This window comes from Coptis chinensis, chromosome 9, assembly GCF_015680905.1.
Source record: "Coptis chinensis isolate HL-2020 chromosome 9, ASM1568090v1, whole genome shotgun sequence".
Classification (NCBI taxonomy): Eukaryota; Viridiplantae; Streptophyta; class Magnoliopsida; order Ranunculales; family Ranunculaceae; genus Coptis; species Coptis chinensis.
This window is the reverse complement of record NC_141464.1, coordinates 79,140,782-79,152,854: the sequence shown is the minus strand read 5'-3', so window position 1 is coordinate 79,152,854 and position 12,073 is coordinate 79,140,782. Positions and strand designations below refer to the sequence as shown.

The 12,073-nt window shown below is 35.1% G+C and overlaps 2 protein-coding genes across 2 annotated transcripts; both read left to right on the top strand.

Moving 5' to 3' along the window:
• The first annotated feature begins 2,492 nt into the window (after nt 1-2,492).
• Nucleotides 2,493-3,357, top strand: LOC147478415 (adenine phosphoribosyltransferase). The gene is made up of 2 exons (XM_086583521.1): nt 2,493-3,027; nt 3,107-3,357. Exons 1-2 carry the CDS (start codon nt 2,581-2,583, stop codon nt 3,275-3,277), a joined length of 618 nt encoding a protein of 205 aa, XP_086439647.1. The 5' UTR covers nt 2,493-2,580; the 3' UTR covers nt 3,278-3,357.
• A 2,968-nt stretch (nt 3,358-6,325) lies between these two features.
• Nucleotides 6,326-9,316, top strand: LOC147478414 (GDSL esterase/lipase At1g29670-like). The gene is made up of 5 exons (XM_086583519.1): nt 6,326-6,729; nt 7,883-8,007; nt 8,114-8,359; nt 8,468-8,720; nt 8,823-9,316. Exons 1-5 carry the CDS (start codon nt 6,333-6,335, stop codon nt 9,044-9,046), a joined length of 1,245 nt encoding a protein of 414 aa, XP_086439645.1. The 5' UTR covers nt 6,326-6,332; the 3' UTR covers nt 9,047-9,316.
• The last annotated feature ends 2,757 nt before the right edge of the window (nt 9,317-12,073 follow it).

The window sequence follows — 12,073 nt, the reverse complement described above, 5'->3', positions numbered from 1 at the left end:
TATGGCATGGGTTTATCCTAAATCGCAGCATTTGATGTCAACTTTATTGCTCCTGAAGTTGGTTGATTGGTGTAAGTTTTGTTTGGTTAAAAAATTTTGTGTTTTTTTGGTATCGCTCCTAAAGATACTCAGCATGACCGAGCTAGAGAGCTAGAGTCTGAACCATAGTAAAAGTAAAGAGAAACTGTGATTGTTATGGTAAGTTTTGATTCAAATTTCCACTTTTAATGTTGAATGTTGCACAAATAATATGTTATACACCAAATATAATATATAATATGAGCATGTCTTCAGTCTTTGAGATGTATGGTCTTCTTCTCTTGGATCAAGATATATAACGCACCTCTTATATGAGTGGCCCATATTTGATAGTGCCACCATAGATTTAGCCATATAATATAGTGCCAAAATGTGAAACTTATGTAAGAGAGTTATTTGCATGAAACTTGTAAAAGGAATGGTGTCATTTTTTTTTTCTCTTTCAAAATATTAGTTTGGAAGAATGGAGAGTTTAGTGGACTTTGCTGAAAGACTCTTGCTAAAAATATGCTCTCTCAAACTTTATAAAAAGAGGCACCTGCAAGTGTGTTCACAATAACTTCCTAACTTATTTTTTTGGGTAATGATCAACTTATGTGTAACTAGGGAAATGAATTACTGGTTTAACAAACAGATTAACAATTTCTAGTATGGAAATGGGTTGTATCGGAATTCTGTTATAAATGAAAAAATTCAACCTAGTGATTGTTTCCCACAAAAGATATAATGGCAGCTGGCTGAAGATGATAGCTGACATTTGTGGTGTGTCTCATCACGAAGGATTAATTTTTCATTGTTTTGATTAAACTTAAGTACTCATAACAAAAATGACGTAGTCAATACTTAAGATTTTTTAATTATGAATTATTTTCAACTTTTCTTGTTTTAGGTTGGGACTATTGAAAGTAGTGTGTCTTCATTTTTTGAACTAAAATAAGAATTTTTACGAAAAAATACTTTTTGACTTCCATTCATAAACTTAGTCAAATACATAATACCAATATGTTCTCGAGTTTAATTAGTCCTCTGATAATACCCAATAAAAATGTAAAAGGAAAGCGCTCCAGAATTAACCACATTCTCATGATCACAAGTTATATGGCACGGCGCCTATGAGTGAGACATTCAAAGATGCTGCCAAAAAAAAAATTGCTAAGCTAAATCGTATTAAATGAAAGAAAAAAGAGTACAAAAATGTTCAGTGAAGGCAACAGACTGCCATATACTATGCTTTAGCCAAATCAAACCTAATTGCAAGTTAACATTCATTTAAACCTATAGAAAACTTGGAAACTTGGAAACTTGGAAAGGATATTCCCACTTGTGAATCCAACATTTATAAAGATGCTGCCAATACAAGCATCTGTCTACCTGATTTGATCTCATTACTCTATATGTCAATGTTGTCATTTCTTTGAAACCACACCAAATTAACTTTGGTAGAGACATATTACTGTAAGATTTCTCTAGTGCTGACAAGGGATTTGAGTTATCTAGTTACTAGCCAAAAATTAAAGCGGTCTTTGGGCGCTAACAGTCAGAACAAGCCAAAGACTTTCAGAGTGGAATATCGTGCCCTTTTCATGATTCTCTTGTATACTGACGATATGAACTTTGCCCGCCCTGTATGCAAGAGGAACCAACTTATATAGTCTTGGAGACCACACAACTTATAGTAGATATTTCAAACACCTAATACTTGATCAATTAGAAATTTGAACACGTTCTTTTCTACTCTGGTCTAAATTGTGGATCCACACGAGAAACCCAAGCAACAATAATTTACACCATTAAGCTGAAAGCTTTTCAGTATACTGTAGTTGCAAACGGATAGGTTCAGATTCGGATATGTTTCTATCTGAATTCGAATCTGAAAATTTATACTGATATTCGAATCCGACGGATATTAAAAATTCTATTCGAATCCGATTTCGGATATTCGAATCGGATATATCAGATAATATCCGATCAGAAAATTAATATTAATTAAAATTTTATTTGTTTTGAATAATTCATTTTACCACTATAAAAACTAGTATAAATATATATATATATTTATTATTTATTATTATTATTTTGTTATTATTAGTTTATAATTTTATATAATAAAAAATTAATAAATTAATTATATATAATAACTATTAGTTTTTAAAATCGGATTGGATATTATCGGATGCGAATATGACCGTATCCGAAACCAGTTCGGACATAAAAAATTATCCGAATCCAAATTTGATATCGAAAATTTTCAGATAATATCTAATACGAATTTGAATCGGATTCGAATATTTAGATATCCACTTGCACCCTACTATACTGAACACAGTATACATCAATCATTCACATCTTTGTTCTAGTAAGAAATTCACATCTTTGTTTTAGTAAGAAAGATGTTTCAGTAAGAAGTTAGGGGCTATAAGTCTATAACACTTATTGGGTTGGGCCTAGCCCAAAAAAAAGAAAAACAGATCCATTTTCAGTTTCACTCTTCTACAATCCAAACCCCATTCGAGTGCCATTTCTACATACAACATAAATAAAATGCCTAAAACACCCCTCCTCCTCCTCCTCATTCTCTTTCTCTCAACACCATCCCCGACCAAAGCAATCACACTCCAACAATTCCGAACCCTATTATCACTAACCCACTCACTCATGACCCGAGTAGCAAACCTCCGTTACTCAAAAGGAGATTACCAAGGCTCGAAACGGGCACAAAACATAGCTGACAAGTTAGATGGTGGGTTAAGTCTTTATAAAGGAATGTTTTCAATTGGGTGGGATTATTTAAAAAACTACGCTTGGAGAGATATGGGTTCTTCAATTGGAATGGTTCGTGACATGAATCGGTTATTACAAGCTTTAAATGAGCTGACTCAGTTGGAATCGGGTAAAAAACGAGCTGAATGGGTTTTGAGGAACTATCAGAGTATTTTAGTGAGTTCTGAATCGGTGTTTCGAAGACTTCTTCAAGTGTTTTTTAAATCGGTAAGTTTTATTATTTGGCTTACATTAGTGTTGTACTGTTGTTTTTGCTAATTTGAGCTTTTTGGATTGATGTTTGCAGGGGCCTTTAAGAGATTTGGTGTTGATGTTACAAAGAGAGGCGGAAGGAGATTTGTTGAGAGATTGTCTTGAGTTAGGGTCAAATGACTTAAATGGGGTTGTTCAAATATTTAAAGACATTTTTGTACAATTTTCTTCGGGAAATCAGTATGGACGTAGTGGTGATCTTTGAAATGTGAGAGAGGATGAGTTCATTTCATCATTTTGTGTAACTGTTTAAAATTGGAATTACATACAACTTTGGTGGACTTATTCTTGATTTTGGGTTGGAAAGTTTGATTGTAAGGCCTAAAGTGTGGAAATCATTTCATTTTGTATGGCGAACTGAGGAACTCTGCGTAAAAACCTACAAAATGAATACTACTTTGGAGTTTGGAGACCAAACGCAAAATATTGTGAGAACTTCAAATGGCCTAGGAATTGAGATTTCTGATGGTGCCATGGGTAGTGAGTACGGAGTAGTGAGTAGAGATTTTCAAGTTCCAACTGTATGACTTTACCAATAGCATAGGAATACAGATTGATTGATAATTCCACATTTCCACGTACAGTTTAGGTAACAGACAATGTATCCTACAAAAATGGTGTACAGAAGTTTCTATCTCCATCCAGACGCAATTTGTGCACCGACTTGAGGTGGCCTTGGACTGAGTCTATATACAACTAAGCATTGGGTGTTTATGCACTTTTACAATTAAAGTCTATCAAAGTATCAACATTCAACAGTAGTCAGTAGATTTCTATTTTGAATTTTATGGATCATGCAAATGTTGACCACAGTGGCTAGATATTTTGAAGTTCTGAACTAAACCACATGCCATCTGAGATGGACACGTTTTGTTTTTCTTCATGCATTTAGCTCCTTCCATGCATTTAAATCAAAGCATTACCAAACACGTCAAATTGTCCTTCTAAGCAGACAAGGTATAATCACAGTCACAGGCTCACCCCTAATCAGCTAATCGTTGCCAAAGCTCAAAATTTTACTAACATCTGAAATCTTGGCATATATTGCCAAAATGTGCCAACTGTGTCCGCAAATTACAGAGTTTAAACGGAAAAACTGACGCCAACAAAATATCAACAGATAAATGCGAACACACTGTATATTTGGAGTCAATGGTGAAATTATGCCAACTATATGAACTATCACAAAATTCTGTGAAATTTTGTTGCCTCAATTTACTAATGAAGGCTTATTATCGAAAAGAAAAAAAAACTAATGAAGGCTTTATGGTTTTGGTACTTCTAAATTCTAATGGCCCAAATCTTTTTAGTTTGCTATTGAGGCATCCATTATGCTTTGGACTTTTTCTTCAGTCCCCATGACCATGTCCACTGACCAACCTCTTTCGAGCTTTTAAGTTGGTATGGTACACTATGACTGAACAGTTTGAAGGGTGAAATTATTGCTCCTACAAGTTGTAGGCTTGTAGCCTAACAAATCCGGAGTCAACAGTTGTAAACACAAATGATCATAAACAGCTAGCTAGACCTCGAGTTCATTGAAGATGTGCTTATGCAAACTGGGGTCGGCAACATCTTGTCTATTCTCAATGTCGATCAATTGATGATCATATAAGTTTATGTATTATGCATGCATTATCATAACCAGAAAATTATGAGAATGCCTGTGCTATTGAGTTTTTAAGTAGTTAGAATATATAGCTCACAAATAATATACTTTTTCACATAATCCCGCATTGGTGAGATTAATTTGTTTCCAATCTATCTAACTTCTTTAAAGAAAACGAGGGCTTCAACAGTAAATTCATCACGCCATTAATTTTGTTTTCCAATTTTACCCCTTTCCAAACACAAATATTATAGCTCATGTCATTTTTTGTTTTATTTTTTTATTTTGTCTTTTGCAGGAGTAAAATGGTAGTTTCACGTCTAGAAATTAATGAAAAATAAAATAAAATCATAGATTGTTAACATGGCGGAGACACGTACAAAGAGGCTAGTTCTAATATAAAAGAACATTTATTTTTTGAAAATTATTTTGAAGCCCATCACATCTTTTAATTAATTGCCTTTATAATACGATCAAGATATGTAACTCTTCATTTCCTTTTTTTCAAACTACAATTAGGCAACCTAAGCTAAACTTGCAGAGTACCGATCAATATCCAATATAATCATGAAGAGTGATAGGGTAGGCCGGTTACATGCATAATATTATAACATTCTAAGTAACTGACATTCAAATGAGTTAATTTTTTGTAAGGTTGATCTCCACTGCGTGAATAACTAACATAATCTCATCCACCAAAAAACATGCAAGCTCTAATTCATTGTTTTTAGTTGCGTAGTTTTTTTTAAATTTGTTTGAATGAAGTTCATATACCGGTCCCTAATGTAAACTATCACCAATATAACTTAGCACTGTTAGGAATAATAGACTCATATTGCTTGGATACTTGGGCATGAGCTAGTAGATAAGCTCTTGGGCACCCTCACTTGGTAGGAAGTTTGTCCAAGTGAATTCTACCAATGAGTTTATTGACATAGTATAAGAGAGTCAAAAAAAAAAAATGTTAACCGAGTGCTTCCAACCTTGGCATTAAGGGGGAGTCCCAAAATTGGTGTTGGTATTGGCAATGACAAATAGATAAGCTCTTGGGCACCCTCACAGAGTTTGAGAGGAGATTAAGCTCTTAGGCACCCTCATTCAGTAAACCGGTTTTTCAAGTGAGTTCTACCCATTAAGGGGGAGTCCCAAAATTGGTGTTGGCATTGGCAATGACAAATAGATAAGCTCTTGGGCACCCTCACAGAGTTATGATCTAGTAGATAAGTTCTTGGGCACCCTCATAGTTTAGATACCTGGGCATGATCTAGTAGATAAACTCTTGGGCACCCTCACTTGGTAAACCGGTTTTCTAAGTGAGTTCTATCTATGGGTTTATTGACAAACACCACCTAGAAATCGAGGTTTTTCAAATTAGTTAGCGTACGCGGGGACTGTGTTAAGTTAATTAACACTTGTTTCACATGCGAATTTCAGGATTTGCTGAAATTGATAGGCCAATGTCGTGGGATTTGCAAGAATTGGAACGAACCTAGCTCACTGCCTCACTTGACATTCAGAGCCGGCAGAAGTCTTAACTCACTCCAAGACCCATGTTCCACATCCGCGTGAAAATTAATGCATCAACTTAACTCTCTCAACTGTAAAAGCAATAAAACGTGGCCCTATCACTAGTCAACTATATCCAAAATTCATGCAAGCATTTGCCACTCCTATAAATAAATGTATCTCACTTGCCTTTACATTCGCCAATAATCTTTCCTTTGCTCATCACCTTAGCCTTCAATTAATTAGTACTTCATTTGGTTCCTTTTTAGCTCTGTGTACTATGTCTGGTGAGCAAATGAAAATGTGGGGTGTTTTCGCGTTGTTGGTGTTGGTGCTGAATTTGAACACTTTGGTTGAGGGACAAAGGCCAGGAGGACCCCAAGTTCCTTGTTACTTCATTTTCGGAGATTCGTTAGTTGATAATGGAAACAATAACAATATTGCTTCATTGGCTAGAGCTAATTATTTGCCTTACGGGATCGATTTCAGTGGAGGACCAACCGGAAGGTTTTCTAATGGTCTGACCACTGTCGATGTTATTGGTATGCTTTCGCCTTTTTCCCTATAATTTTGTGTACATAGTTGGTTAGCTGATATCACAAGTTCACAACCACAGTATAAGTTTTGACTCCTATATATAGTTAATTCCTTTTAGGATGCATGACAAATTGAAGACATATTCTCTAATATGCGCTCGATTATGTAGTCTATGTAGTTCTTTCACCATACTATTAAGTGATTATTTCTAGAAAAAAGGTACACTTAGCTTGTTGAAAATTCATTTTATGGTTGTTTAAATCCTGAAGCTCTGCCTTCTAGCTGGTGTCGTTAACCTGACAACTGGATGCTTCTTTTCTCTTTGAGGGGAAGCTTGTTAGCAATTTAGCATTTTGGGGTGGAATATTATCTGACTTCAAAGCCAAATGATATTTCCTTGCTTATTATATTATTCTTTCTGTTTTTTGTATGAAATCTTAAATTCTGAAAAAAAATTGTTATGTAAGTATAAATATACCATTTTATAATTTATATAGTAAAACATTTTAGCAATACTAATCTATCTTACAACAAAACATGATTTTACAGCAACTACATAGTGAGATAGATTTCATATTGGTAGGTTATGCAAACTTGCAAAGTAGTAGTAGGCAATGTGCAATTTATTCTTTAGTCTTTGTGACGATCGAGTGTGCATTTAGTTGCACCAGGGCCTACATGGCTACATACCGTCGTCCCTTTCGTTGATCATATTTATCATTTATGGGCAAAATGGTGAGTGTTGGAGTGGATTTAGATCCAGCTTCTGAGTTATAAAATGATCATAGGCCCACAACAATTAGATCATAATGGGAGGACAAAAAGTCAAGAATCCTCTGTACCTTTTCTTCAAAGTTTGCCAAGTACAGAAAAGCTCCAATAATCAATTCGTAGATATTTTTTTTATGGTAATGCATGGCATGTAGAGTTTTCTTTCACATTTAAGGGAAGCAAAAGTTTTTTATAATTGTATAATTCCTCACCATGAATAAAATGATGATTTGCATAATTGTTTTTTTACACCCCAATAATACTAGAATTATGTATGTATGATTAGTGTTGTCATGTTTTTGGTGAACATAATACTGTAGTTACTCTACCATATACCTTCATGTGGAAAATCAAGACTTTTGTCTGAACAATTTTTCTTTGCTGCAGCTCAACAATTGGGTTTTCGTAACTTTATTCCACCTTATGCACAAGCCAGCGGCCGGCAAGTACTTGGAGGCGTAAATTACGCATCTGCCGCTGCTGGAATCAGGGATGAAACTGGGCAACAACTGGTAAACATTTTGCAGAACTAGACCAGCAGTGTTGTTATGACTTATGACTAAACCGTTTTTTTTTTTCATTAAAAATAACTATTTATTTATGTATTTGTTTCAATAGGGCGCTCGTATCGCTTTCAATGGGCAACTGAGAAATTATCAAAATACAGTTTCACAAGTAGTAAATATACTTGGGGATGAAAATTCAGCAGCAGCTTATCTAAGGCAATGTATTTATTCAGTGGGACTGGGCAACAATGACTACCTTAACAACTACTTCATGCCCCAAACGTACCCAACTAGTCGCCAATTCACCCCTGTGCAATATGCCGATGTTCTAATTCAACAGTTTTCTCAACAACTAAGGGTGGGTACATTGACTACATTCTCTTAGTTCATCAAAAATTATGTACATATATGGCAATATTGTCTCTACCAAGTGCTAATGAAATCTTGTTTTCGTGTACATACATAGACTCTGTACAACTACGGAGCAAGGAAAGTCGCTTTGATTGGTGTTGGTCAGATTGGTTGCAGTCCAAATGCATTGGCTAATAGTCCTGATGGCCGCACATGCGTCGAGAGAATCAACAGCGCATGTCGGTTATTTAATGATAGGCTTAGGAATATGGTGGACAACCTCAACAATAACCTAAATGATGCTCAATTTATCTATGTTAATGCTTATGGAATCTTCGACGATATAATTCGAAATCCTGCATCTAATGGTAAATCCCTAAATGACATGTTGACACAATGACACTACAACTTTGACAGCTAAAAACCTTGGAATGATCATGACAATGACATGTTATAATGTTTCGTTTCAGGCTTTACAGTTACAAATGCAGGGTGCTGTGGGGTGGGTAGGAACAATGGCCAAATCACTTGTCTGCCTTTCCAAACTCCATGCAGAAACCGGAATCAATACGTGTTCTGGGACGCCTTTCATCCAACTGAAGCAGCTAATTTTATCGTCGGAAGAAGGTCATACAGTGCTCAGTCTTCAACTGATACTTACCCAATTGACATTCGCCGTCTAGCTCAGCTCTAATTTGGAGATGAGGATTATGGTCACAAGACTTGAAAATCTTCACTGTAGTATAATTATTGTCAACTTCATTATATATGTTTTTGTGTTTGTTAATTATTAAAGGTAATTGTTATGAGAAATGTGTTGTAATATGGGCCTAATGGCCATGTTTCAAAGGGTTCTAGTAAAAGAAAAAAAGATTTTTTAAAACAAAAACAGGATCATTGTTGATGTGGTGAAAATTTCTGAGAAGTTGAGTAAGATATACAAAATTCAATTCTTTCTATGGCAGTGCTTGCAGGGTGTCATCCCAACTGCGGATTTATTGGCATCCCATCATTTTCAAGTTTATGATCTATCTATATGCACCAAGGTGTATCTGTTCGTGAGACTCCCTCGCATCTTTTCCTTGAATGTACTTTTGGTCGAGCTATTTGAATTGGTATGTCATTAATTGTGCTGGGCTGATTGAGAGAGGAAATTTTGCATATGATTGTACTTTTTGTTGGAATTCTCCTTCATGTATTTCAAACTATTTGTGTATACAAATTGGAGAAGTAGACCAATGAGTGTCTCCTCCTATTTTATGTTTGTGTGATAGTTCCACATTGGTAAGCTAACTTTGTCGGGTTCAAGCTTGAGCTTGGGCTTCTCATGTGTGATATATTAGTGGGCTTAGCCAATTCCCAAAATTAGTTTTGTTTCTTGAGCAAGTTTTGGATTCCTTATTACAATATGTTTATAATATTGTATTAGAAACAAAAACAAACCTTTTCATTATATAAATAGGACTCGTATCCAGATCTAAAGGCTCAATGAAGAAACCGAAAAACCTTTTCATTCTCTTCTTCCTTCAGCCGCCAGAGAGAGTTGTGTTGTTGTTATAGAGAGTAGCCTATTGAAGTGTGTCTCAGTCTACTTCAGAATCATGTGAGTAGAGACGCCTGTGAAGCCTTTACACCATCTGAGGGGGAGAAATCTCTTCTTAATGATAGTGTATTCACACACCTTGACAATCCATTCTTCCTCTGTCTTTTTGTTCGATCTATTCGATTATCACCCCTTTTACAATACTTTTCAGAGGAGAATATAATGGCTAATTCAGGAATCCAAGATAATGCAAGATAACAATATTCAAATGTGTTTGATTGGTGTTGATCTTTGGAATATTTAGCTTGCTCGGAACGACTCAAGGTTCAATAGATCGACTCTTAGCCCTCTTACTTATATCCGAAAAACTTCTGAGTATATGCAAACCAAGGCCAAATATTTCGATGTTAGGGCGATATATCGAACCCCTAAAAAACCAGTCAAAATTTTGTTTTTTTTTTTCTGTTGATATATTGGAAAATATCGAAAATTTTGACCGGTCAACAAAAAAAAATATATCCACCGATATATAGGGCTGGCTACGTTGACATACAGAAATGACATACGGAATTAACATACGCAAATCCTACCTACCTACACAATGAACTAAAAACTGATTTTTTGGGGATGTGATATCTACAACATGGAGATCATCTCCACAAAAAATCAGCTCCTTTGAACATATTTAACCCTACCAAAAGTTGAGTTCAAGTTAGAAATTATCTGACGGTCCAAAATTTAAACACCTTTTTGACAAGACTAGAGACATCCAATTGAGCTGATTTTTTGGGGAGATGTTATCCATGGCAGGTAAGTCATCTCTACAAAAAATCAGCCTTTAGTTCAATGTGCAAGTCTGCTTTTAGATTGTGTATGTCAATTTTGTATGTCATTTCTGTATACGGGTTGACTACATCGACATACAGGAAATGACATACGGAATTGACATACGCAATCCTATCTACCTACACGATGAAATAAAAGCTAATTTTATGGGGATGTGATCTCCACAACATGGAGATCATCTCCACAAAAAATCAGCTCTTTTGAACATGTCTAACCCTACCAAAAGTTGAGTTCATCAAATTAGAAATTTATCTGACGATCCATAATTTTAACACTCTTTTGACAAGACTGGACACATCCGATTGAACTGATTTTTTGTGGAGATACTATCCATAGTAGGAATATAATATCTACCAAAAATCATCCCTTAGAATAATGTTCAAGTCCGATTTTGGATTGCGTATGTCATTTATGTATGTCGACGTAGCAAGCCCGATATGTATATATACTAGGTATCACCCGTGCCTACGACACGATTTGTTATGAGGTACTTATTATGTTGTTTGTGGCATTAATCTCGGTACACCCAAAATATTTTTAAATGTGTGGTCTATGTGGAAATTTGTAGACAAATCAGCTCCTTTGAACATGTCTAACCCTACCAAAAGTTGAGTTCATCAAATTAGAAATTTATCTGACGATCCATAATTTTAACATTCTTTTGACAAGACTGGACACATCCGATTGAACTGATTTTTTGTGGAGATACTATTCATAGTAGGAAGATAATATCTACCAAAAATCTTCCCTTAGAACAATGTTCAAGTCCGATTTTGGATTGCGTATGTTATTTCTGTATGTTGACGTAGCAAGCCCGATATGTATATATACTAGGTATCACCCGTGCCTACGACACGATTTGTTATGAGGTACTTATTATGTTGTTTGTGGCATTAATCTCGGTACACCCAAAATATTTTTAAATGTGTGGTCTATGTGGAAATTTGTAGTCATTTTATTTTGAAGTGGTTGTTTATTTTGTGGATGCAAGCCTGTGGTGGTGTCTCAGACCAAAACATTGTGCCCTTTGATAGTTGGAGCCTTTTGATAGGTATCAATTTCACTTTTTCTAAATGCAGCTACTCCTTATTCACTTCTAGTTACAAAGCTTAAATCTAATGAACTAAACATTTGAATATTGATATGTGCAAAATAATTTGATTAGTCAGACATGAGTGATAGTTGGGTACGTAAATTGTACCTAATCAATATTATAGAGTCGATCTATACATAAATTATTAGAAAAAAAAATGAACAAAAATAGCCTAATTAAAGTTTATTCAAGAAAAAATTGACATGGACGTCGTCCTCTACCACGTATGCCTTCAACAA